At 40.7% G+C, this 26,327-nt stretch overlaps 1 protein-coding gene across 3 annotated transcripts; it reads right to left on the reverse strand.

Moving 5' to 3' along the window:
• Positions 1-999: 999 nt before the first annotated feature.
• On the reverse strand, positions 1,000-26,327 carry sacs (sacsin molecular chaperone). 3 transcript variants are annotated; one of them, XM_026193204.1, is made up of 12 exons: positions 26,116-26,327; positions 23,937-24,007; positions 23,606-23,714; positions 22,437-22,587; positions 20,023-20,113; positions 19,861-19,946; positions 19,272-19,383; positions 18,861-19,007; positions 16,564-18,049; positions 15,911-16,002; positions 14,616-14,642; positions 1,000-13,823 (listed from the first exon to the last, which is right to left on the reverse strand). In XM_026193204.1, the coding sequence occupies exons 3-12, from the start codon at positions 23,626-23,628 to the stop codon at positions 2,272-2,274; spliced, it is 13,767 nt and encodes a 4,588-aa protein (XP_026048989.1). In that variant the 5' UTR covers positions 23,629-23,714; positions 23,937-24,007; positions 26,116-26,327; the 3' UTR covers positions 1,000-2,271. The 3 variants fall into 3 exon arrangements, with proteins under 3 accessions (XP_026048989.1, XP_026048990.1, XP_026048991.1); XM_026193205.1 differs by lacking the exon at positions 26,116-26,327 and adding an exon at positions 24,213-24,654; XM_026193206.1 differs by lacking the exon at positions 14,616-14,642.

The following is a 26,327-nucleotide window of genomic DNA, read 5'->3' on the forward strand; positions in this document are numbered from 1 at the left end:
CATCATGATTATCTTATAGACATATCATAATTTTGGTATCTCAACTTTAAATACATATATAAATATACAATCCTGTGAAAAAGTAATTATCCCTTTTAGCTTCCATAGGAATGGAAAAGTTAAGTAGTGGCCAAGTGTTGCTATGAATGCACTTCATTAATTGATCACGAACAAGTGTAAGCATCTTTGTAATAGCAGACATTTTGGCTGTTTGCTAGTCTGGAGCATTCGGGTGTGTGTTAACATGATTGTGAGGAAAGATTTTAGAAAAGCAAATTTTGCTGCCCATCAGTGTGCCAATGGGTATACGGTCATTTCCAAACATTATGAAGTCCGTCATTCTACAGTGAGAGATTCTTTAAAAGTGGAAAACATTCAAGACAGTTAACAGGTGATGTCTCAAGAAGTCCACCCAGAGGTCAGCCCATGCAATGCTCAGAGAAACCGCAAAAAACCAAGCGCTACATCTCAGACTACAGACCTCAAGCTGGACAAGTATGGCTTTTTTTAGAAGGGTTGCCGGAAGAAAGAATCGTATCTCCAAGACGTACCATGCTTTGGTTTGTTAAATTGCATCTGAACAAATCGCAAGACATCTGGAAAAATGACCAAAGAGAAGCTATTTAGCTCTAGTTATAATACACTGCACTACATCTTTCCAAAACCAACATTTGCCCAACGATGTGAGAGACTGATAACCCCACGGTGTATATGATATATGCAGTGGGGTTTGCATAGTTTATCTCAGGATAGCACAGAGTTCTTTTTCACAGGATTGCAGTGATTCAGCCAGTCCAATTCATCTATAACTTTGCATCTTGTCTTTTTAAGAAAGTAATTAAAACTCACACCTCACTGTAAAACAGTATACATTACTGATACAATATCAATATTTCATTTTAAAATATCAGTTTCTGTCAATGCAAAATTAAAGTCACACTCCTCTATTCAAAATACACCTTATTTTAAAATAATGTCCAAGCAATAACTGGCACAGAGTATTTGGGGGGTGAATTTATTAGGGCTTTCTATGGCTAGTGTACATCATCATGATCTACAGAAAGAACTCCAAAGTTTATTCAGGGGACAGTCTTGACTGAGTGACCTCAAGCTTGAGGTATAAGTTATTGTTTCTGTTTACAATGTGTGATCAGTGTGTGTATCGTCCTTCAAATCAGAGGTAAAACCAAGCTGCTAAATCAGCAAAAAAACACAAGAGCACCACAGTCTGGTGCTTATCTATGTTCCTTAAACCAAAAGATTCAACTGACAAAAATAAAAAGTATGAACATGGGTTAATGCTGGCAAAGGTTAACATGTTGGGTTGTGCCCAGATTACAGAATATGGCTCTTTATCACAAATCCTGCTGAGTATTAACAAACAGGTAAAAAACAAAACCAAAAAAACCCTACAAGGATACTTGACTAATCGCCTTTTCTAAAACTTCACAGATAAAAGCAAGACACTTGCACTCCAGCTTTGAGTACAGGTACTTCATATTGACTGACACAAAACATACAAGTGAGTTAAAATTAACAGAACATGTTTCTGTTCACAGCTGGATTGTCCCAAGTTTCTGGGTTGACTAATGCTACACAAGTGCAAGTACATGAGTTTCAAAAAGTGCTCTGTCCATAAACAAGTGCCTGGCTATGTTACAGAGAATGTACAACTTATAACAAAATGATACGAAATCAAGCATAAAAGTACAAACAAAATGTACAAACATGATTGTACTTCCTTGACTTGCTGAGCTTTTGCAAATAGGAGATGTTGCATGACAGTAACTGCATTACTTGACAGATTTGACCTTTTTCATAATATGCACAGCCTTTAAGTACACCCAACGGGTTTTCCGTAGCAAGAAAATATATTCATTTATTTTTACAAAAGATAAAGTAAAAAAAAAGCAGCATTTTTTCTAACTTAGAGCAAAGATAGTCAATGTGGGGACTTTGGTAAACAAAATGTATTGCTGAGGCATCTGTATGTACAGCATATGCACAAATGGCTTTTTTACATATTACATTATGGTTTATGTTTTTTTTACATATTACATCAAATTTCTATGAATGCAGCCTAACAGGTTATGGAAGCCATACATGTATTTACTGTGCATGAGCCACAGCACCGCCATCACAGGTGTGAACTGCATATGTACCATAAGCTGCCAGGGGGGATTCTTGATACATGGTCTGTATTGCACACAATCACACATTTCCTCGATTCCACAGAGGATCTATGCATACTCGTCTTCATCAACAGCAGTATCATATTTTTTGCTGCACAAAGGTTTCAAGCTTTATGATTATCCGTGCAGTACATTCCATCACTCTCATTGCAACCTCAGATGTGTATCTGTCATTGGGAATCTGCGGGAATGGCAGGAGATCAGGGTAGCGAGTTCTGAGGCTGTCCACACCGTATCCTTCCAGGATCTGAACGTCACTGGCGAGGCCTTTGAGCTGGGAGTTGTACTCCTCTACTTTTTGAGCCAGCGCAGTCGGCTTTACATCTTTGTCTGACTTTCCTCTGACAGCATAATCAGCAGCTATCAATGCAAGCTTTGTGGCCAAGTAGCACTTGAAACAAACCCACTCGTTAGCATTCTTATGAAGGTCATTGCGAGCAGCAGAGTAGTTTGCTCTGGCTTGTCTCAGCCACCTGCGGGCCTCCACAGGGTTTCCAACTGTCTTAAAGGTTGGGGGAACAAAGAAACGATGCGAGTGTGATGAACTTGCATAACTTGTATAATGTTCCCTGAACTGTTGCCTTTCTGATTTGTGACTCGTTGCTTCCTGGTTCCACGATGAATAAAACCTTTGAAATGAGAATTTCTCTGACTGGAAGCGGGTTGATGATGCAGAGTAGGCTCTCCTGGAAGCCCTGTCTGTATTTTGCTGATCAGCCAAAGACTGCTTCTCCATCCTGTTTATCTCATTCTGTAGGTGCTTGAAGACTTCTGTGGCAATGTCCAGATTTTCTGCATTTTTGTCTGGATGCCATTTGAGATACAGTCTTCGGATAATCTTTTTTCTCTCCATCTCAGGAAGCTTCCAGGCTTGTTCAACTACTAAGGTCACTTCTTTAAGAATCTCAGGCAATGCCTTAAGTTTGATCTTTTTTGGAGACTGTTTATGTGGAGGGGGTCGCAAGTTTTCTTTGCCAGGAAATGGAGGGGGGACCATTCGTAGACCAGAGGAACGACTGTCTGGGCTCGTAGGTGTTAATGGTGTTGATGTGTCTCGAACTTGAGTGCTTTCATCTTGTCTGGAGAACTTGTATAAGTCGAGGGAACTAACTATTTTGTACTCACTATAACCAATGTCGATCTGGAAGCATTTCCCAAGGAAACTTGTGTTTTCTTCCTCTTCTCTATCGACTTCTTGTACAATGATGGCGTATGTATAGGTGGGCTGATATGAGCCATATATGTCTCCCCCCTCAGAGTCTACAAGATAACCCACATATTCCCCTGGATAGAATACATTCATTGGATCCATGAGCAGTGTGTGATGTATCTCTGCTGGAATTGGGGTTCCAGGGAGGGGTAGCTCAAGCTGTGAAGGCTCTGTTGAATCATATTTAACACCAAGGTTGTCCAGCTTCTCTGTGATTCTATAGATGTCATTACAGCCCAACATAGCAATCAGGTACGACGTGTCTGAAATCAAATTGTCTGTAGCAGACTTCAGTGTCATAGCAAGAGCCAAAAGAAAGTTAATGTCTTTGCTGTCTGAATGTTGGATGTAGAGGTGAATCACAGCTGTCCCATATCTCTTGAGGAATGCTAGCGTTTCGCTGCGACTGTGCGGGATAGGGCTACATCCTTTCACTCTTAAAGTTGTCTGGAGTTTCTCAAAACAGGACACTTTGAGCCCTTCACAAAGCGCTTTGCAGAGACGTATGGCTTTGTCTTCATTCACAAGGTATGCATTATCGTTCTCATGTTTCATTATTCTGATCAGTCCTGTGATGAACTGTTCTGATGAGAGCAACAGCTGAAGGCGACCTTGTAGCGAGCAAAGGGCACCGAACTGGCACATTTTTGGAGAGTCCTCATCAAGTTGCTCTTCAAGAATGCTACTCAGCAGTCTAGGCCTTAGCTTCTGTGGAAGTAGCATGATTAGTTTTGTGTGGTAGGCATGATCTTTGCCTAGATAACACTGGCTCAGATCCACAAGCATCTGAACTCCAACATTACCCTGAATTCTGCTCTTGTAGTGTGGTGCATCATCAAACACCAACACATTCGATTTGGCTAATCTACCATCATGGCTTGGCAGGTAAAATATCAAATCTCTTAGATCTTCAAGGTCTTTGCGAATGTCCTTTGGCTCATTATGAAGAGACTTGAACAATCCCGAAACAACCCTTTTCACAGTTCTCATTTCATTTGGGTCAAGCTGCTTTCCCTCTGAATTTCTGTAAATTCGCCACAGCACTTCAACATATTGTCTGGTTGACACAACATCCTCTGTACCAAGTTCTTTGAACAGTTGATGAAAGGTACCGAGTTCTAGAGGTAGTTTGTACAAGTAGGGTTTGAAGTCAGATTCATTGTCCAAATTAATGACCACCTCTTCAGGTTTTAGCAATTTCCAGCCATCTTCTACCATGACAAAGGCTACTCCACGGAGCTGGTAACGGAAATCTCTTTTATCTGCATTGAGGAACTCATATGTGGATCTTAGAACTTTGTTCCTGGTTTTCACCATTTCATCATCAGGATTGGATATACTGCAGATATTCTTACAGTTGCTTATGACTTTCTCCAGAGGTGGGTCCAAGTTGACACCTAGCATGTTTAACACTTGGTCAAGTTGTTCCTGCCCAGTGAAAGTGCTACCCTCTTGGTCCCTTATGCTTAAAGGTGTAGCTTTCTCTGGTAGTATTGGACATGATGTCCAAAGCAAATGAATAATATCTGTTTGCTTGAACTTTGGATTCACTTGGGACCCACTGAAACGTATGAGAGGAAGTGTGCCACTCATCTCTTGGTACTGAGAATGAAGTTTGATGAGTTCTTTGGGTGCTCTCTCAGGGCACAGAAAAGGTATCATTGAGAGCTCTTTGAGAAAAGTGCCCTGAAAAAGGTCCATCCTCTCACTGAAAATATGGTTCAAAAGAACATCGACAATGGTTTGCACTTTTTCCTTGGTCCAGCACTCCGTTTGCGCTTTGATGCTGATCTCTTTTGCAAACTGAAGAATTTGCTGCTGTGATACTTCATGCTTGAGACCAATATTTCTCAGAAAATTTATCCATGAGGTGAGCAACAATGTCCCATTCTTGGGTTTTGACACTTGCTCTACTTTTTTAAAAAACTCAGTAGGTATGAATGACTTTGTAGGTAGCATAACTTCAAACACTTTAACTGTTTTATCATAGAAGAACTTAGTTGGCCTGATTCTGTTTGAGTAGTCATAGATGAACGACAGTTCCTTCAGTTTCTCATAGAGCTGATCTTTCATCTCACATGGTTCTTCCATTGCCAAAAGCCTCTCCTTCAGATAGACAATGTGTTCAACTTTGGCATCATAGGAAAGACTCTCAAACTTTGGCAGAAGATGATGGAGGTAGATTTCTAAGTCATCTATTGGCATGCAGCCAAGGAACGTATACAACTCTTTGAGCTGCGGACAATCTGCAAGAAATGCAAAGGAGTTCGTGTTCGCCCATTTGTCTATGTCCGCAGAAGGGAGACTTTTGGCAAGAACATAGTTTGCCCCGTAGTTAGCAATGCTGATATATTTTCCGCTAACTGATTTAAAGCATGGGAGGAGTTTTAGGCTCTGTGCATCTTCTTGTGTGAGGCTAGCCAAGTTGCAGTTGAAATATAACAAAAAAGCCTCAAAGTCCTTGTCATTCAGGTTTCCCGATTTGAATGCAGATGTCTGAATCATGTACTCTACAGCTTTCAGAACACTTGATGGATTTTCAATGTTTGCAGTGTACTGTGTCAGAAAAGGCACGAGCTGACTCTCTTTGACACAGATTTTGTTAACTGCAAGTTGAATACACCCTGCTTTCATTAGGGTATGAAAGACTTTGTCATTTTGGCCCTGTGGAAATATGGCAATGCTCATCAAGCTCAGAGGTAGAAGCACATCATACTCTGGAACAACAAGCTTTTCTCTGGCCATGAATTTGATTCCAGGCAGCAAAGCCCAATCTTTCAGAATTTCAAGCACTGTGTCGAAGCTAGGTTTCACTTCCACCTGATTATCCTTAACAGCGATATTCTCACTGATGAAGTTCCACACATTCTTTAGCCAGGATTCACTTGCAAAGGTATCTCTCCATTTCACAGGAATCTTTGATCGATACTCTCTTGGAAGAACAGACCCAAGTAGGTCCCCAAAGCTGCTGATGTCAAAGCTTTTTGCAACTCCTGCATTCAACAGGATGTTGCTGTACCTAATGTACAATGTGTTCATGAACATGTCTTTCCTAGATGATATCAGTTCATGGTGTGCTGTCAGGAACTTTGGTCTCTTTGAATCAAACACCTGAAGCATGTTGTCCATTGTTACCAACAGAGGCAAGCCCTCGACTTTGACTTCATTTTCCTCTATATCTTTAAAACAGTAGTCCACTAGAAGCTTCAAGTTATGAACTAGCTTATAGTTTGACTGCTGGAGACGACAGGGGAGTTTTCCAACATGGCATGATGTATCCGGTGATGAGAAAGTGTAAAGAAAGTTACGGACATCACTTGGTGTAACATAACGTACTGGAATCCCTGCATCTTCCAAACAGAAGTAGAGATTTGCAGTCTCATCGCAGCTGTGAATCAGGTTGAAACCAATATCAAGAAGCAAGGTTTTCAGCCTGTAGACATTTTCAGCCACAGACTTCCTTGAAGTTAGGTTGTACTCTGTGTTTTTCAAATGCTGAAGTTCATCTTGTAGTAGGTTATCAAAAAAGGCTCTTCCCTTGTTTGTTGTAGATGTATTCACCCATGAAATATAAATGACAGAGTGTATCTCAGAGTTGTCCATCTGTGCTGCTCTGACAACAGGAAGGAGACGTTTCAGGTCAGCATGGATACAGCTGTATACTGCTTTAACCAGGCAGTACCAGTCTGGCTGTATATCAAGTCTGTTGGCTGGGAAGAAGAACAGATATTTCCGCAGTGTATCTTTAACAACATGAAGTGGTGTTCCTTGGACTATAGTCATGGTGGGATCTGGACCTGGGAAGTATCGACGCTTGAGCTGAATCAGCAGTTCAACACAGGCGGGTGCTATCAGTGATGTCATCAGATTGTTATTCCAGTCACTCCTCACCCCAACTCCATTGTCATCTCTCCACAGGTTTCTTCTGGCAGAATCTAGGGCAAAATGTCCATTGACATGAAAGGGTAACCCTGTCTCGAGTGAAAGAGGAAGAAAGCAGAAAGCTCTGTGGGGTTTTTTGTAGTTGTGACTTACACATGCAGCTACCCCTCCACGTGGAAACAGGGTGATGTCTTCATTTTTGTGAGCTGAGATCACACTTTTAGAGACATTTTCAATGTTAGGGAAGCCAGATCTGTTGCAGATCATCCATGTAGTCAGATTTCCCTCAGTATCCTCTATGTCCATTGTGTAGGTTATCTGCTGGACTGGGATAGCAGTAAGCGGCTTCTTTTTGGTCACACTGTCGATGACAGAGGCATGAAATTGTTTGCGTTTCAATCGGTCACCATCTGTTATTTTGGCTGTCACAGAGTAGAGCACTTTTAGTTCACCAGATGAATGATCAATAGTACAGATTGATATTTTCTCCATGTGGTTAAGAAACATCAAAAGTTCTGCACCATCAGTTTTAAGCTTATCCAGAAGGTTCTGTACCATCCTGTCAGACGCAGCGACAGAACTGATCTCTGATGTCTTTGCCATGTCTGTAGAGCGGATGGGAAATCTGAACATTGTGCTGCGTTCCAACTTAAAATGAGCTCCTAAGTAAAGATTAAGAACATCTGAAAACTGAGACCTGAAGTCAGAGTCCAAGTCTCGAAACATTCTTCCAGGACTCACAGATGTGGCCCCAGGTGCATACCGTGCATGTGGATCAAAGATACAAAGAATGTCATTGTTAGAGATGAAGGATGGACAGTCAGTTATGTGGTAGACTGAATTGAATCCTATGCCATATTGACCAGTTTTTCCTGGATTGGCCTCTTTTGTTCCTCTCCCAAGATTCTGTATACCTCTGATATCATCTTCTGTGAATGGTTGATTGTTAAATACACAGAGCGCTGGGCCTTGCATCGGGATCCATTTATCGTCAAATATTCTATCTGTGGGGTGCGTTCTTGGATCAAAAACAAAGTAAATCTCTGTTGCTTTGGCATCATCTGCATTTTGAAGCAGCTCTTTCAACATTTCTTTTTCCGATGGGTAAGCATTGAGAATGCTTTTAATTCTGCTTGTGAGCTTTTCTTTTTGTCCAAACTCGCTCCCAAGTGTGGTAAAGCAGACATTTGAGGCATATCTCTCCAATGCTTTATGACGTTTTGGGACTGCTCCTAATTTTACAGCAACCTCTCTTGGAATATCCCCGTGACAGTATTTCACCGTTGAGTCTCTGACTTTGATCCAGGGGCAGTCATTGTAGCACAGGGATTTTGATGGCTGCAGCATTAGATTGGAGTCGGGTAACAGAATCTCACCATAATTCACTTGACAGTATTCTTGGTTCTTGTCTCGTATTAGGCTCCATATTCCTTCACTAATAATTCTGCGACATAACTGGAAGTTTTCCTCACTGAGTACTTTTCGTCCACATTCTTGCTTCATAGTTTCCAGAACAGCTGAGAAATCTTCCACTGTGAAGCTAGGTTGTACCCCAACACTTTCAAAAAGCTCACGGCAGCTGTTTCTGTACTTGTTGGGGAGCTGGTAAAGATGTGGAGCTGCATCAAAATTTAGGTGGAAAGCAACTTTGGAAGGACTGACATATGTGTTCTCTACCAGGATGGAGCTGAAGGATTTCAGTTCCTCAGTTATCTGATCTTTTGCACTTTCGTCCTGTAGCATCTCCTCATGAAGATATTTGTAACAGGCATTTGTTATGTTTTCCTGATACAGAGTTACACCATCAAAAGCCTGAGAGAGCTTCTTTAGCTGACTGATGACCAGTCCAACTGAGGGTTTCCTTATTAGACCAAGACAGTCTTTCACAGCTAGCGAGATTGCACCACAACCTTTAAAGGATGGGGAATTCTCGTTCAGGATTGGCTTCATCAGACACACTGTGTCCTGATGTTCAGTTGTGAAGAGCTCTCTGGCAGAGAACATTGTTGTTGGGGAAAAGTTGTTCCCATGCCATGGGAGAGAGAATCCTGCAGGCCTTGTGAGGAATGGAAGAAACCTGATGTCCTGCAGTTTCTCCAAATGCTCAGCTGTTCCTTCATCTCTCATCTTCAGCTTTTCGTCAATGAGATTGAGTAGTATACTACTACGGAAGCATGCAGCTGTATGATCACTTTCATTAAGACCCATGACAGAATGAGCACGCTCAATCAGGTCCTCCCATGACAGATCGTCTTTTACCATACCTAACTGCACTAGCTTTACTAAACATACAGGGTTTACATAGTCTTTAGAAGTTCCTTCAGGAAATCTTCCATCATCAGCGTTGTAGAGTTTAGCAACTCTTCCCTCTGGGTGAATAAGTTTAGAAGGTAAAACCAGTTCCGTGTTGGGGCCAGAGCATGGGATACAAGGTGTAACCCTGAGGATTGATGCAAAATCCTCTAGTTTCTCATTCAAAACATAATGCATTAGAGGGTCCCTAAGCTCTTTGTCAATTTCCTGGATGTGTGGGAAAAAGACATCTGAAAAGAACTGCTTCTCTGTCAGGGTGTTTTCCATCAGCTTTCCTTTGCACCCAGCATCATCAAATCCTTCCTTCACCCAGTCAGGCAGCTCAACAGCACAGAGGTTTTGTGAGCCACTCTTTTTGAGGTATTTCAAGAAGATTTTGAAAGCAGCGGGTCCTATGTCTGACCTGCAGAGTAAGGCATCATCAAGGAATCTGACACATTTGATTGACACCCATGTTTTGCCATCTGAGAAAACTCTTGCATGCTCACTGTCACCTCCTTTGGCTATTTCTTGGTAGACACCCTGGCTGATCAGTCTGAAGTCATCATGTACCTGACCTGGATCTGGCCAAGCTGCATAGTAGTTATACTTCAGTAGTTCTCCACTTTCGGCCATTAACCGTAGCATGGTGAGAGCTGCTAAATAGGCCTGGACAATGACATGTCTCATGAATATAGAATTCCACTGTCCTTTGGTGTCTGTCTTCCAAATCTCTTTACGGTTTGATGTCACAGCAAAGCAGCCATTAATTTGGACTGGTAGGCCTGTTTTGATTTTTAAAGGTAAGTAACAAAACACCTCTCCGATTGGTGTTGCATTTGTCTTCACTGTCCATTTTCTATTCTCTTCCTCTGAGAGAAGAACGGCCACCCCTCCACAAGGCACTAGTCCTAATCTTTTTCCACTATCACTAAGGGAAAATTTGAGTGCCTCATTTGCATCCATGCATGAGCAAATGAGCCAGTTCGTGACCTCAACTGCCTTCTGGGGCATTTCATCTGTGAGTCTTCTTGTCTGAACACCTTTAGCAGCCATCTCAAAGTACTGGTTAGGATCTTCCTCTGAACCTCGGAACAGTGGGGAGTGGAGATCAACAATGCGCTTGAACACGTTGTGAAACTCCTCCACCATAACACGTATGATGCATCCAGACTTGGGAACATCAGAAGGTACCTTGTTGGTGCTTGCTACTTTCTTCATAACCTTTGCTGCAGATTTTAGGATACTTAGAGGTCCATATGAGGCTTTGGATGACCACACACTTTTGTTTATTACCACGACATCTTGCGCTCCTGCTGGATTTGGTTCCTCATATTTCAGGTATTTCAAGACCATGCTTCCAACATGTTGAGTGAACAGAATGAATCTGTGGCCACATATGCTGAACTCATCAACGAGAGAGTAGATATCTGTGGTATTGTAGTACAGACTGCTGATTTCACTTACTGACGCTTCCTGCTCTGTTCTGAATGGAAGTCTGAACAGTGTACCATTGTATTTGTATGGCGAGTCCTGAGCTAAAGGAAGCTGGCAGTTGAAGACATTAATGAAAGGTTTGAACTGATTGGGAAACTTTCTCAGCCTCCTCTGTTGTTTGTTCCAGTTGATTTTGATCCCTGGATTAGACCTGTCTCTGATGTGCTTGCTGATGTGATTAATGTTTGGATCAAACATAATCATGAACTCTCTGCTCATTATGATGGGGATATCTGTAACGTGATAAACAGAGTTAAAACCCAAGCCAAACTTGCCAACTTTGTCTGCTTCACACCTTTTCACTGATCCACCTAATCTTGTGATGTTCAGAAAGTCTGTGTCTGAAAATACGGCATTATTGAAAGACCACAAGGCAGGCCCGTGGCAAACAATCATGCCAGGGTCAAGGAGATTCTCCCGAATGTCAGTGTTTTTTCTCATGTCAATGAGAAAACTGCACTCTGTTGCACTTGCATCATCAGCATTTTGAAGAAGCTCTTTGAAAATGTCTGCTACAGATGGATATTCCTCCAAGATATTTTTTATTCTCACTGTTAGAGGTTCTTGTTGGCCAGACTGTTCAAAGCCAAGATTCTCTGGGTTTATCAAGCGTGTGCTCAAACATGGGACCTTCAGCCACTCTGCTGTTTTCATAGGAATGTCATCATGGACCAATATAATCGGTTCTGAAGCGTCTTCGAGTAAGTCGTTCAAATCATCAACTTTGATATCACAGTAGGTACATTCATGGATGGGCTTCATCGCTAACCTGCTTGGGTCCTTGTAACAAAGAATGGGCACATGCATGTTAGTGTCTACAGGTATCTGATTGTTGTACAGCCATCTCAGGATGTTGATTAAAAGTAGAATATCACGTTTGCTTTCTTCCTTGGTCATCTCTCCTTCACATCTCTGTCGAATGAGAGCAATGACTTTGAACACATGGTCTGGGACAACCTCTTCAACTGAACCACAGAACTTAAAAAGCTTGTGAAACTTCCTAATTGTCTTGGGCAGAGAGTAGAGGTAAGGCTGCAAGTCTAGATCAGGGAGGGCTTTTAAAACTGTCTGGCCAGGTGATGAGAACGTCTTCCCTGTCCACACCCAATCAAAAGGCAGTGATTTCATTGCTTCTCTTGCATCCTCAAGATGAGCCTGCATGAAGCCATAAATCTCAAACAAGATCTGCTGGAACTGATACCAATCCTCTGTGGTGAATGCCTGAGATTTATGCCAGTCATTCACTGCTTTCAAGTGTTGTAATACTTGATCCACTTGTGGCTCCATAGTCAGTTTCAGTGCCTTCTTCATACCTGCAGATGTGTGTTCAACCAGTGGTACTGAAGATCCCACAAGCACTGCATGGGATATTTCACACATTTCAGACAAAGAGCAGATATGGATAGTATCTCCAACCCAAGCAAGAGATTTAGGGTAAGTTAAGGGTCTGTCTTTACAGACCGGTGCCCATTTTAGTTTAAGCAAAGCTGTCTGAGCATCAGCTGATTTTACAAGCTTGGTCTGTTTGTTAAGTATTTGCAGCAGTGTTTTTGCTTTTTTAATTATCAAGTCCCATTTAGGTTCCTCACTGCTTTGCAACTCCTCTATCTTCTTTGCCACTCGAAGTACATCTTTTTCACTGAGCTGTACTTCATTTCTTAGTCCCAGTTGTCTGAGTGAATGAAGAATATCTGGAGATGATGTGAATGTACTTGTGGGAAACCTGTTTTTTTCCTCCATGAAGAATAGATGTTGCAGGATCTCTAGCTCAGGATCAAAAAGATCTGTCGCTTTGACTGACTTTCCACAAGGCAGCTGAATGAATTTAAGAGCAGAAAGCCATCCAATCACGGCTGAGTTTTCATTCTTTAGAAAAGCCAAATGTTTAAGAGCCCAGAGCATGATTTCAGTTGTCTCATCTGTTGTGTAGTAACCTCTCTCAATATCCTGAATAATCATTTTGAAACATTCTGTTGTTTTCACTTGTTCAACATTTAGCATTTTGATGAGGCGAATTGATTCCTCATCAGAGCAAGAAACAAGATTTTCAGATAATTTCACATCTGGCGGGTGCTTGGCTCTGTGGTGTAAAGCTCTGGCCCCTCTCAGTGATGTGAATGCTGAGGTACCTTTAGAGCATGTACCCAGTTTTTTAAAGATGGAAAGGTCAAGTAGGATATACTTCTCCTTCTCTGTAATGTCAGACAGCCCTGCAAGAAAATTTCTGAGTGCAATTTTCTCTTCCACTGAGAAAGAAGAGACTTGGCTTGATAATCGTTGGGCTGATGTTCTACTCAGAATTTGCAGAAGCATACCAGGAGAGCATGGGTGAATGTAATTTTTTAGCAGAGGATGCTGCAAACAGGGATCCAGCTTTTTTATCACTACTCCTCCAAGCTTTTCTATGATGTCAAGCACGTTTTCAGAAAGTGGCGCCTCTTCCTCATCCACAAGTACTATGGGTGATGGAGTTTTGAAACGAAGAAGCTCAACTGTGTGTGTGCTTTCCTCGAGTGGCACAAGTGGGATCAAAGGCATGTCTTCAAATGTATTTAGGTCATCAGCAAAATATATATAGAGATGCTTCCAAATCAACTTTAGCCAGGAAAATGTAGGATGCTTCAACTCCCTGTTTCCAGGATCCCAATGAACTTTAAAGTCTCTGGTTGGCCAGGCTGTTGACAGGATCTCCTTGATGAGTCGAGCTGAACGTTCAGGGTTCAGCACTTGTAGCTGAGTGCAGGGTCTACCTGTTATAACAGTGAAATTTAGAAATTAGCACAAGTTATTATTACAGACACAGATGCAAAATAAAATCTGATCAATGGGTTAGGTTTGTTCTTGTTATTGATACAGCTGCTACACCTTTAAATGCACCTTTTCATTCATAGCTCAGCCACACAATGTCATTTAATTTTTGAAGTGTTTTGTTTTCTTCTTAGTCTCTTGTCAAATTTTACTCATTAAATGATGAGTACATTTCTGTCCTCAGACACATCACCTCAAATACTCAGAATCTAAATATATTTAAGACATGTAAGTCATGCAAACACGCTTGCACAAACTTTACTGTGTATCCACACACACACACACGCACACACACTGTTCCTTGTTAATTTAACAAGGAAAAATGCTTTTTCCAGGCCTGTGGCACTTGTTCACTTCGCTCATGTATTAAAACACAGACATGCATGGTAATTTATCATGTTATTCATTTTTACCTTGTATCACTTTATATAGTCAGATGGCAAAAACAGTTGTTTATAAACACTAAGCCAAAAAATATTAAATAAATATATTTCTTCTAATTCTTCTTTGCAAGCTATATAAACATTGTGTTTGATGTCACTGTTTGATGAAGACTCATTTATAGATAATGATGATAAGGCTTCAAAAGTGCCAAGGAGTTGGGGAACACACATACATACATATGATACGATCAGTAAGATACTAAAGTCATGCCAATCTGAATCCAGTCTTATCAATCCAACATATAAGTTTAGGTTAATAATAAAAAGGTCACACACTTTGAAATGCCTTACCTGAACACCCCCATAGAAACTGTTGCACTGTAAAATTTAAGAGATGTGGGATGATTTTTACTGTTTCTTAAAAAAAATGTGGTAAAATAAAGAACTTAAAAAGTAAACAAATGATACTTTTTCAGTTCAGGACTTCTGTATATCTGAGTAACATTAAGGCCTTACCCACCCTAAGGCCAAGGTTTGGAAGTACAGTTAAGATGTCTGTTTAAAATTGAATTCTTTATGTAGTTCCCTCCCCAGACACCTTAACGCCCACTCACATCCTGGGCCATCTGACCTCAGGAATTCGCATGATAAGGTGGGGCCAGGTTTCACATTGAGCTCACCCGAAACCCTGGCTGATTGGGACCCACACCCAGTTTCACACCTTGGCTCAGGCGATTAGAGGATCATCAGGGGGTCCTTTTGTCCCTCTGTGGGGGGATACTCCCACTAGGTTTAAATCTGGGACTCTCCACCATTTGACCTTAGAACTGAAGAAGCTTCTCGGATGAGAGGTGAAACGTCTTCAAGTAACTTAAAGAAGTCCAGATGCTTTTCTTTGCAAGCTCCTTTGACTACGATGACCTGGATGACTGAGAACCTTCACAGACAATTCTTTATGTAATAAAAATGAATAATAGCAAAATGTTAGCTAGCAGAAAAATAATAAGCGGTTAGTTCCAAATTGTTGCAGCTATGTATAAATGGAGTATTCTCTGTGTCTTCTACTTTGGGCTTTGGGGAGAAAGTTGTTTTTTCAGCACTTTTCCTCTGCCTGGGTCGTGACCCACAGTCATGACTATGGCATGAGTATGGCAGAGCGTGCACTCAGGATCTGCTCTTGCAGACCGAGTGGAATGTGTGGCACAAAAACAACTCATCGATGAATCAGCGTGCTCACTCTCTCTTCCATTTTCTCTCTCTCCCTTAAATTCTCTATCAGCCTATCAGCTGGGTACCAGATTTACTGCCCGCTGGCATGCTGAGAGTACAACAGTCCAGTGTTACAACATGGCTGAACCCACATAACCTACTTGTTCATCACAGGACTGCAAAGATTTTCTTTTGGAGATACAGGCCAACTAAAAAGTTAACACAATACTTTAAATCAAAATCAAATATAATAAAATAAATAATTATTTTTTTAGGCTTCCCTAAAAAGACAATCTAACAGATTAGATTCAATTCCTATTGTCAAGATTACAAATAAAAATCTGTTAAAAATGTTTATCATTGTCAAACTCTCTGCTGGTCACTGCTGGAATAAAGCTGATTATATATACATTTATTAAAAAAATAGGTGACATTACCTCTGCATTTGGCAGCTTTCTTCAAACTGTCCATCACTGAAGGCTTGATACTCTCTAATATGAATCGATGCTCCAGTCCTGGATACAAAGACCTTAGGATGAAGTTAAAAAAAAAAGGTTTGTATACAGTTTGTATAACGGTAGGCACAGTTTTCAAACAAGAAGCTATCAAAGGTCATGTTCACAGAGGGACAGCAGATTTCGCACTGTGTATGTAATTCACTTTTTTTAAGTTGTATTATTGTCTCATTTTTCAAAGGCATCAGCAATACTCACTAGATAATCATGCAATTAGTCTGTCAATATTTCTGAATAACTCAGCATCAGCCTTCCTAATATGGAAATTTCTTACCTTGCCACTAAACCTTGCAAAGAGCAGTAATCTTACTTAAAGCCATGAAGAATGAACCATACTGTTTATATAAATGTATTTGGAACTAATACTTGAAAAAAGGAAAATGAGAAATGGATTCCTTATCCATGAAAAAACAACGTGTGAATAGTTTATGGTAAAATATATAAAATAAATATTGTCTTCTCCTGTTAAAATGCATTCAGGAATAATAAAATAAATCAAATTAAGAAGAGAATTACAAAAACATGACGAAACTGGCAGAAGCTTATATGCAAAAATAAACCATCTCACTCTGTACCTGGGGTACTCCTCAGAAGCAATGTAAATGGCATCTTTTTCGGTCACAGAGGATGAAAACGTTATAAAGGTCTCATCTTGGAGTGGCAGGAGCTCAAGTCCTATAAGGTCACTGTAATTAGCATCTCCAAGTGCAAACTCCAGCAGCAGCAGCTTCTCCTGTGAGGGACCTGTGTGTCTGCTCTTCCTGATCACTTGCCGCACCAACGATGGCGTCACCTTCCTCACTTCACCGGACTGAGTCATGTAGGCAGCCAAGACAAAGTCCACAGCAGAAGGCACCTTTGCCACCTGCATTCCTGAGCTTTGGAGGTAGTTGATCACAGTCTCTGAAATGCCATCGTCTGTGTCCAGCTCTGAGAACACAGTCTGGTCCACCCTGACCCAGCTCTCGCTGAGGGAATAGATTACTTGGTGCTGCAACAATTCATCAAATAGTGGCTGGAGAATGGGTTTCCAGCGGGACTTGACCCGCTTAGGGTCTGGCCAGGCCCTATAGCTTCCTGTAGGAGACAATGGAAAGTCTTGGTCCTTTTTTATCTGTACCCTTTTGATAGCCTCAATTATGAGAGTGAAGTAAGCCCTCGGGATGACACTAATTATAAGAAGCTCATTCCACAAGGCAGCTGGATCCCTCCACTGGTCCACTTCCCGCCACTTGATACTCCTGCGGTTGTCCGTGAGGCCAAAGAAGCCGCTGACATGAACAGGAAGGCCCGTTTCGCTCTCTTCTCCAGGAGGAAGAGGAAGGAAACAAAAAGCTCGTCCTGAGAAACCGGATGTTGCACCTTGGTCCTCTCTGTTAAACAGAGTAAGAGGCAGAGCAATGCCTATGCTAGGCATAAACTTCAAATCATCTGCCAAAGAGTCCAACTCAGCACACATCCCTCTTCCCCCAACTCCATTACACACCAGCCATGTCATCCTCTGGGTCTCTTTAGCCGTTTCATCCTGAGTCTCGATGTTGAGCTGGTAAGTGACGCACGTGATGGCAGAGCTGGGAACCCCGTTGCTATAGCTGTCTATAGCCTGTCCCAGTATCTTCAGTGCATTCGGTCTTTCTAGCTTATCATCAGTATTCTCCATTGCTGTAACCTGAAACAACATGCGCTCTGTGCCATCAGACTCGCGCACATGCAAGGATATTTTTTGCACACTTTTAAGGAAGAGGAGCACCGTGTCTGCGTCAGCTTTGAAAGATTCAAAGAGCTCCAAAACCTTTTCCTTGTTGTAAATGTTGCCGCTGAGCTGAGATGGTTTCATGCGAAGCGGGAAGCGAAACAGAGTTCCAGGAAAGTGGCCGTCCTGAATGGTTTGATTGGAACTCCCAAACATCCCAAAGTATGGAGCAAACTGGTCAGCTAGTTCCGTGATCTCCTTAATGTCCGACTTCAAGTTCCAGCATTGGCCCGACTCATTCACGCCAAACAGGGTCTGATGGGGGTCCAGCATGGCGATTTGGTCTCCACTAAATATACTGGGAACATCTGAAACATACATACAAAGAACAACAATAATAGCTAACAATGATAAGTGGTTACATTCAGATCAGCATATTAGGCAAGTGGCACAGTCGCCTCACGGCAAATGTTTCTGAGTTTGAACCTGATGGTCGGGTGGGATGTTTCTATGTGAAGGATTTTTGCAGGTGTTCTGGGTTTCTCCCACAGTCCAAAGACATGTTGTAGTTGTTGATGTCACCATGAATGGTAGTAAGCTTATTACAGTTAACTAAAACTAAATTAAAAACTAAAACTAGATGTGAAAAACCATTGTAGTTAACTGAAATAAAAATAAAAACCAGACTAGACCAGGACATAACCTCCACATGTGGGAGGACTAAAACTAAAGTAAAACAAGGAAACACACTCTGGAAACTAAATGAAACTTAAATGATTAAAAAAAAGACAAAATGAAATAAAAATACAAAATAATCAGAAAATACAAAACAATAACAACTCTGCTCTACGACCAGGCAGGGTGCACCACGTTTCATGCCCAGTGTTGACTGGAAGACGTAGATATTTATTTGGGCTTCTGCTTTGCTTGGACATTTCAGTAAATGCATTAGTGAAATTGTTTTTGTAGCCTTTAAAATCAGTGGAAGGATCTCTGGAGGTAATTATCTGCAATTTGTTACCACTGTGATTTATGTTCCAAACTTACTGCCTCTCCGTCTAAATTTGGTTGCGGTCAGACTCTGGAAAATACAGGTAAATATTCCTTGGTTCAACACACTGACTCCACATGAGAAAACAAAACATCATTCAACATTTCGCTAGATAAATAACACTGTACCTGTAATATGGTACACGGAATTGAAGCCGATGCCAAATCGTCCAACTTTTAAAGGATCTTCTCTCTTCCTGCTCCTTGCGATCTCCTGAATCCCATTCCAGTCTTCCACAGTGAACACCGCATCATTGTACACGTACAGTGCTGTTCCTGGAAATCAGAATCAACGTGACCATGCTGGGAAAAACTCCGAAAAACAAATGTGATTATTCTAAAATGAGTGAGTAAAGATAATGTATTTTCTTTGACTAAATTGTTGCCTCTCTTCCCAAAGAAGTCAGAGTAACAGAATAGCTGCTAACAGATATTTAACCAGGACAGATTCTTGCCAGCATGAGAGCTTGAAGGTTTGCCCTCTGATTTAAGAGCTGATCACTGGGCTATGCTGGACTTAACTTGTTACTGACTGCTAACCTTGATGCTGAGCCATGTCAGGTGACCACAGTGACTCCGCTCCATACTCTGTCTCATCGTACATGAACTTGACCTCTGTGGCTCCAGCATCCTCAGCATTTTGGATCAGCTCCTTCAAAATAAAACAGAGGAAAGATCATCAAATATGAAGACAGGGCCTTGTAACAAAGCCACACTGAAATATCAGCTTTATAGGTGGATAATTTTATCTAAAAGGCCTTGCCAGAAAAATTAAGACCTTCAGCTTTGGAAAAAGTACAACCATATATGGTAAAGGACCTGAGATCGGCAAGTTAAAGCCAAAATAAAACTATGACGTTTGATTCTGTGCAAACTTGGCATATTTTCTCATTTAAAATCTTTTTTTTTGCCTACAAACAGCCTTCTCTTGGATGAATCCCTACCATAGCAGACTGATGATATAAACTCATAAAATACCGCCAATCCGACGCACGTGTACTAAAAATAATAACTAAATAGCCAACTTTAAACAGATCAGAAATGTATAAATTCTGTACAACCTCTGTATGCTAATTATGTTTAATATGTAGTCTATACAGACACATTTTTTTTTAAAAAGCATCCTTACCTTTAGAATCTGTCCACCTTCAGGATATCTCCTCAGGATATCTTTCAAAAATTCAACTAACGGAGGTGTTGTCTGTCCAAACCTTCCTGTAAAGACACACTGTGTAAGATTCTCTTTAATACTGACTCATTGATTGCATACATGTGCAGGTTTTCATGTTACCTCCTCCTTTTAGGCCTCGTCCCTCCAGAATGACAGATACTTCTGGGCTTCCCACGGGCACCAAAGTACCAATTTGCACACTGTTATCCAGCTATGCAGGATTGATGTGAGGAGAGAGAGCTGGTTTTAATGTACAGCAATAATGCACCACACTGAAATAAAACTGTGTGTGATCAGGTGACATGAAGAAAATATGTATTTTTAAAAAGTCCTTACAAAATTAACATGTAACTGCATGAATAGAATGAGACATGTCATTTAATGAGACTTAACAACAGACTTATAGTCTTCAATCTTTCACCACAGCTACTGTTAAATCATTCGGAGTTGGGGTTATTGCACATTAGTTGACAGTCTGCCTTTTCCTGGTGAGCATTTCTGAATCAATGCAGCAACGCCTGACTCAGCTGCGTGGGGCTCTTCAAGGTGACACTGTGCCCTCCTGCACTCAGCAGTCTTTGCACATCAACATGCTCTCTGGCAAACTGAGCCATCCCACTCATCATCTTCATCATTGTCACGCCACTGTACAATTATTATTTCACAGTATAAAGACATTTTGTGATGTATATTGTAAGCAATATGTTTCTTAGAACAAATATACAGTGACAGAGCTCGACACACAGAGGAAGGTGAGGCCTCGTGGTTATATGTAGTAATATTATTAGGGAAAAAGTGAGTATATAAATCTGTATAAAACCTTCAATAAATGTAAATAACACCTTTTATGTAGTTGCACGCAGGCAGTCTTCATTACTAATGCCTTAAAAGAGTTTTTTATAATAGCTTTAGGGTCCTCTATCAAATATTTGGCTGCTAGGATTGAAGGTTTAATTTTATCTGAGAGCACCCACTGCCAGGCATTTACAATGAAGAATGTTTAGAGACTCAATGAGAACAAGCTAAGCTTGCCTTAAAGTGCACAGCACCTCTTCCTTCACACTGCTGCAGATTTAATTGCATCAGTGTAACATCAAATATAGACTTACATCCGAAGGACACAAAGGAAATTACTTTCTGTTATTGTTTCCTAGGAAACACATCATGTAACACAGCTTCAGGCGCAGCAGAATTCATGACTGTATTACTTTTACTTAAAACTGGCCCTGCAGTGTATGTGGTGTTAGCTTGTAGGACTGGCTTGTAGCTAATTTCTGCATATGAGATGGGATGGGGTGGAGGGGGGCTGCCAAGCACTGCGCACCATCTGGTGCTTTCCATCAGCTGAGCCACAAGACACGGGGCCAACTGCAGTCCTGCTAGTCGTGTAAGTCACCGAGTGAACGATTACAAACTAGCACACCACAGTCACGCTATAGATTTACCTGTCACAAATCTGCAGTGTTATTAATGAGTTTAGATTTATGTATGTGTTACGAATTAGATTAACGGATCAAATTTTTAACAGTAACACATCGGTTTGTTTCAAATAAATAATTACCATACAATCACAGACTGTTCATTCATATAACTGTACAATTATATATGCACACAACTTAATAACCATGATCTTAAAACTGCAATATTTTGGGATACACAATGTGATATTTCTAAATCTGGAAAAATTAATCAAGCTTTCGTTTAACGCAGCGTTTTTATTTCAATCCTCTGAATGCAGTAACTTTAGTATTATTCAATACACTGTGATGAAGAGGTGCCGAGTCATGCTGTCTGCAGTATGAGTGAGATCACTGGGCAGCAGCCAGTGGAGCAGATCCTGTGTTTACAATTACTGCATAACTTTCACTGTAAGAATCATAGATAGATAGATAGATAGATAGATAGATAGATAGATAGATAGATAGATAGATAGATAGATAGATAGATAGATAGATAGATAGATAGATAGATAGATAGATAGATAGATAGATAGATAGATAGTCATGAGATCGATAACACTCCAAGGCCTCAAATAATTACTAACACAAATAACTAATTACACCACGAGGGAAACTCACAGCACTTCTAACAATGAGGGCCCTGTTAACAGTTTAAATGAGTGTCACACCATTTGTTCTGCAGTTATGGAACAGGGTCATTAAAATAGAGCAGCTTTCTGCTGTTTGTAATTATCTAATTTAAGAGAGAGAAGCCACATTTCTTCCTCGTGTCTTTCTGCAATGACATTACTAGAATGTCAAAAAACAAAAACCATTAATTTACTTTGTACTCAAGTACTTACATAAACCCAAAATACAAGAAGTGGCTCACTAATAAACAAAGTAACAGACTTGTGAGTCTTGCTCTAATGTAACATACAAGTGACCAGAAAAGATTTGCCGTTGCACATCATGTGCATTTTGTTTTGCTGTGATCATACTGTGGCACGTTCAAGGAAGTTTAAAATGACAATTTTATTGTTGTCCTTATCAGTTTTATTTGTACTCTTCTATTACAGAAAAATAAATGCTCACCATTCTCCCATTGTGAGTCAGTCGTTGCTCTTTGACTGGGAGGTTTGTCTCCTCGTACAGCAACTGCTTGACATCTTGAACAGATGTAAATGGAGAGACCCGGTAGGACCTCAGGCCAATGCACTCATGACGAACTGTCACCCATGGCAACCTTGAAAATACAAACACACATTTCAAGTTTTAACAACAAACAATGGCAACAATTTTTTCTTATGTATAATAATCTTCCAACAGAGACAACACTACAATTCAGCAGCAAAGAAGGAAAGGTGTTAAATTTCATCACAAGAAATAAGAGTCTTGCTTACGGTCACTATTGATCAAGGTGTAAGTTTGGAAGAAACATGAGAACGTGGACTCTTCACCAGATCCATATACCAACCGTCCATTAATGCCATTTTATGTCTGTGTAAAGTTCTACAATATCATATTGAGAACATTGCTCTCTTCTCTTTCTCTTCACCCCCAAACGGTTAAGGCAGATGGCTGAGCCTGCTTCTGATAGAGGCTTCTTCCTGTAAAATAGGGACTTTTTCCTACCTACTACCACCAAGTGCTTGCTCATAGGGGGTTGTGTGATTGTTGGGCTTTTCTTTAAGACTCTAGGGTCTTTACCTTACAATTTAAAGCGTATTGAGGCAACTGTTGTTGTGAAATGGGACTATATAAATATAATTTAATTGAACTAACTGACCATCCTATCACATCCTTAAAACTGAAACCTTACTGCAGTCCCACCCAAGATCATTGATCTCTCAATGGTTGTTGCGGTTGAATAAGACAACCTTAGGCTAACCTGTTAACAGAAATAAAACAATATATTTCTGCTCATTCAGCAGGAGGCCATTGGAGCTTTGTGGTTAAGTCCCTCTGGACCACTGTAGCTGGGTGGGTGTGGCAACCAGATCCAGCAGAGGATGGTTAAAAAGCATTACAGTGATTATTTACTTTTACACGGGCAATAGAACCATTTTGCCGAAACGTTTATGCCTGGTCCATAAAATGAAGCTGTAAAAAATGTTGTTATTCCTGCCTTGACTGTTAGTTGAGATATTCACTTTGAAGTCTGAACACCTCAACTACCGAGGAATTATAGGAGGGCTATCAGCTGCAAATATTCAGTATGTTACATGTTGCCAGGAGTATATGACAGCAAACAGGAAACTTACCAGGGGTCTGGACAGTTTGCCATGTCGCTGCTGCTTTGTGTCCCAGCACATACACGTTCATTGGACTATCTTCCCCACTGCGCGCAGGAATACACCATCCGAGAAAAGGCTGTCGTGAAACAAGAAAACCGTTATTTTCCATCACCTGCCCCTTGACAGTCCGGTAAATTTATACCAGTCCTCTCGGTGATGTATTACACACATATATATAGCATTTATGTGTTGATGTGATTTGTCTGAGAGTTTTCGTTGTGGCCGTACACCGCCGGTGCCGGTTGTTATTTTTCCACTGAGCCTCTTTAGGAGCGTTATCCCAACAAACCCCACTCACTTGTGTGTGTCCAGCGCGCGCCGATAATGGTCCTCTCGAAAAGCAGAGACATTTCACGGCACTCGGTATTCCTGGAAACAATCGCAACAACAATAGCAAATGACACTGTTAGATCCCCCAACTACACACCGACTCCTTCAAAGGCGATGTTCTAATAATAATGAATTACACTGAGCGTGAGAGCAAAACGGGGGAATACGAAGCGAGAGGATTCCCGGGCGGTTACTTCCGCTTCGTCTTAAAGCCCGTCAGGAAGACTAAGCAGTCTCAACTAACCTTTAATTAACTGTTGTCTTTCTTCTGGGTGTGAATTCACTGAGATATTTCAAATATATTTGAATATTTTCTTCTGCAAGCGTGAATTCATTATTATAAGTTTCTCCTGTAAGGTGATGCAGTGGTGTGATGACCAATTTTGTAGGCGCATGCGTAGAAGCACATTAACGAAAAAATCTCCCTTTAGGATTTTTCTCAGTAATAATTTTTCTATTCTTTAACTGACTGTACTAATAACTATCTTTCAACATTATTAATCTGCACAACAATATGCACTAGGTTCCAGTTAATCTTTAAATCAATTAAGGTCACGCGGTCAGCAAAGACTATAAAAAATCAAAAGCTCGCTCTGTATTCTTTTCCGTGATCCGGAAGTAACCTGTTGAGCGACTTGCCGCTGCAGCACTACCAAGGTTTTAGTGTGTATAAAATCCATCATTTAATACTAAAAAAAAATCACGTTCACTTAATATTTAATAGAAAGATACATCTATACATGGAAAGGATTCCCGTGGAATATAAACTGTGCCAAAATTTAGCATCAAACAGCCGCCTTCTTACAATAAATGAAAAAAATATAGAGCTTTCCATGCTCTTACAAGTGAATGTAAGTATATTATTGACTGTTGTTGGTCTTTAAATAATCTGCATCTATAAATATTTCCGGCTGGCCAATCAGAACCTGTGTTGTTGCCTTGTCAGTTGGCTAATTAATTATTTAGGGGGTACCATTTCATACATTTGAAGTCAAAGCAGTTGGGCACAAAATGGAAAATGTAATTTAATGCAAAATGAAATGTGACATGAGGGATAACAAACCGATCACCTACATATGAAAACTACATGTATGAAAATTAATATTTAAAAGCCTCTTTAAAGTTAGTTGTGCAATTATTTTAAAGAAAGGGAACACTTAATCCTCCTTTAGGTCACTAGAAATGTAACTTCCTGCTTCTAATTATTTTTGATGGACTTATTTATTTTACAATGTCATTGTTTTATTGGTTAGGAGACATTTATTGATTTTCTCTATAATTAAACCAAGTGGCACCATCTCTATATATAATGACATCAGCAGCAAAAACAACAAAAATGCTGCTAACCCAACATACTGTTTTCTAATATGGTGGGGGAAAGTGAAGTGTGCTAGAATTGGCATGTGTGCTTCCAAATGTGAACTCCTTCCAATATACTTTGCGTTACTTTTCACCAGTCTAAGCGACTTAACCTGCTGACTTCTGGGAGTTGGAGTCTCAACCAAAGAGCTCAGACGCCAGCACACTGCAGTCAAAGATGCGCAAATCAACTTTGTAGAGGAGAAACACTGGCAGAGACATGAGGCCTGTCGCCATCACATTAAAATCCTACAGAATTAATTTCTCAGTATATTTCTCAGTGAAATATACCACCTTTATCTCTCCTGCTCTCTGGGTATGCTCTCAATATATAGAGGCTGTTGTCATACTGGTGTCTTTGGCAGGAATCATAAAGCCTATCCACTCTATATTTGAGAGTGTGGTGCAATACCATAGGGCAGATTTACGTAGAAAAGTGACATCATCACTTGAAAGTCAAGGACTCCCAGCACCTTCAGACATAAACCTACTCTAAGCTAGATCGTGCTGGGTTGTCTGAGGACACGCAGTTTGTCTACTAAATACGTTTAAGAAAACAAACAAGAAAAAACACTTCAAACTTAGCCTGGTGCTGCGATTTCGGGTATTCAATGCTATAATAAAGATAACAATTCCACGCAGGCCCACTTCTATGTTGTAACAATAGACGTGCAATTTCTACATCATTTGAAAATATCCTCTGAGCCGAAATACACGTCCTATAGTGCTCTATCGCCCGAGCAGACCACATCTTATTATTGCCGCATTGGAGAGAGGAGGATACTCACATGAGGAAACGCAGCAGCATCAGCGCAGCATCTCTGCACTGCCTGCTGCTCCGCAGAGGAGGACGCAGGTTCCTTTAAATGACCGCACCAACACTCCAGGGATGTTAGTTTAAACGGAATCAGCCCTCAGATGTGATCTCTAACAGGCGTGAACACCTCTGTACTTGTTTCATACTGCAGGTTTTAACGCGCAGGTCTCTTAAAGAGACAGC

The sequence above is a fragment of the Astatotilapia calliptera genome, chromosome 14 (assembly GCF_900246225.1).
Source record: "Astatotilapia calliptera chromosome 14, fAstCal1.2, whole genome shotgun sequence".
Taxonomy (NCBI): Eukaryota; Metazoa; Chordata; class Actinopteri; order Cichliformes; family Cichlidae; genus Astatotilapia; species Astatotilapia calliptera.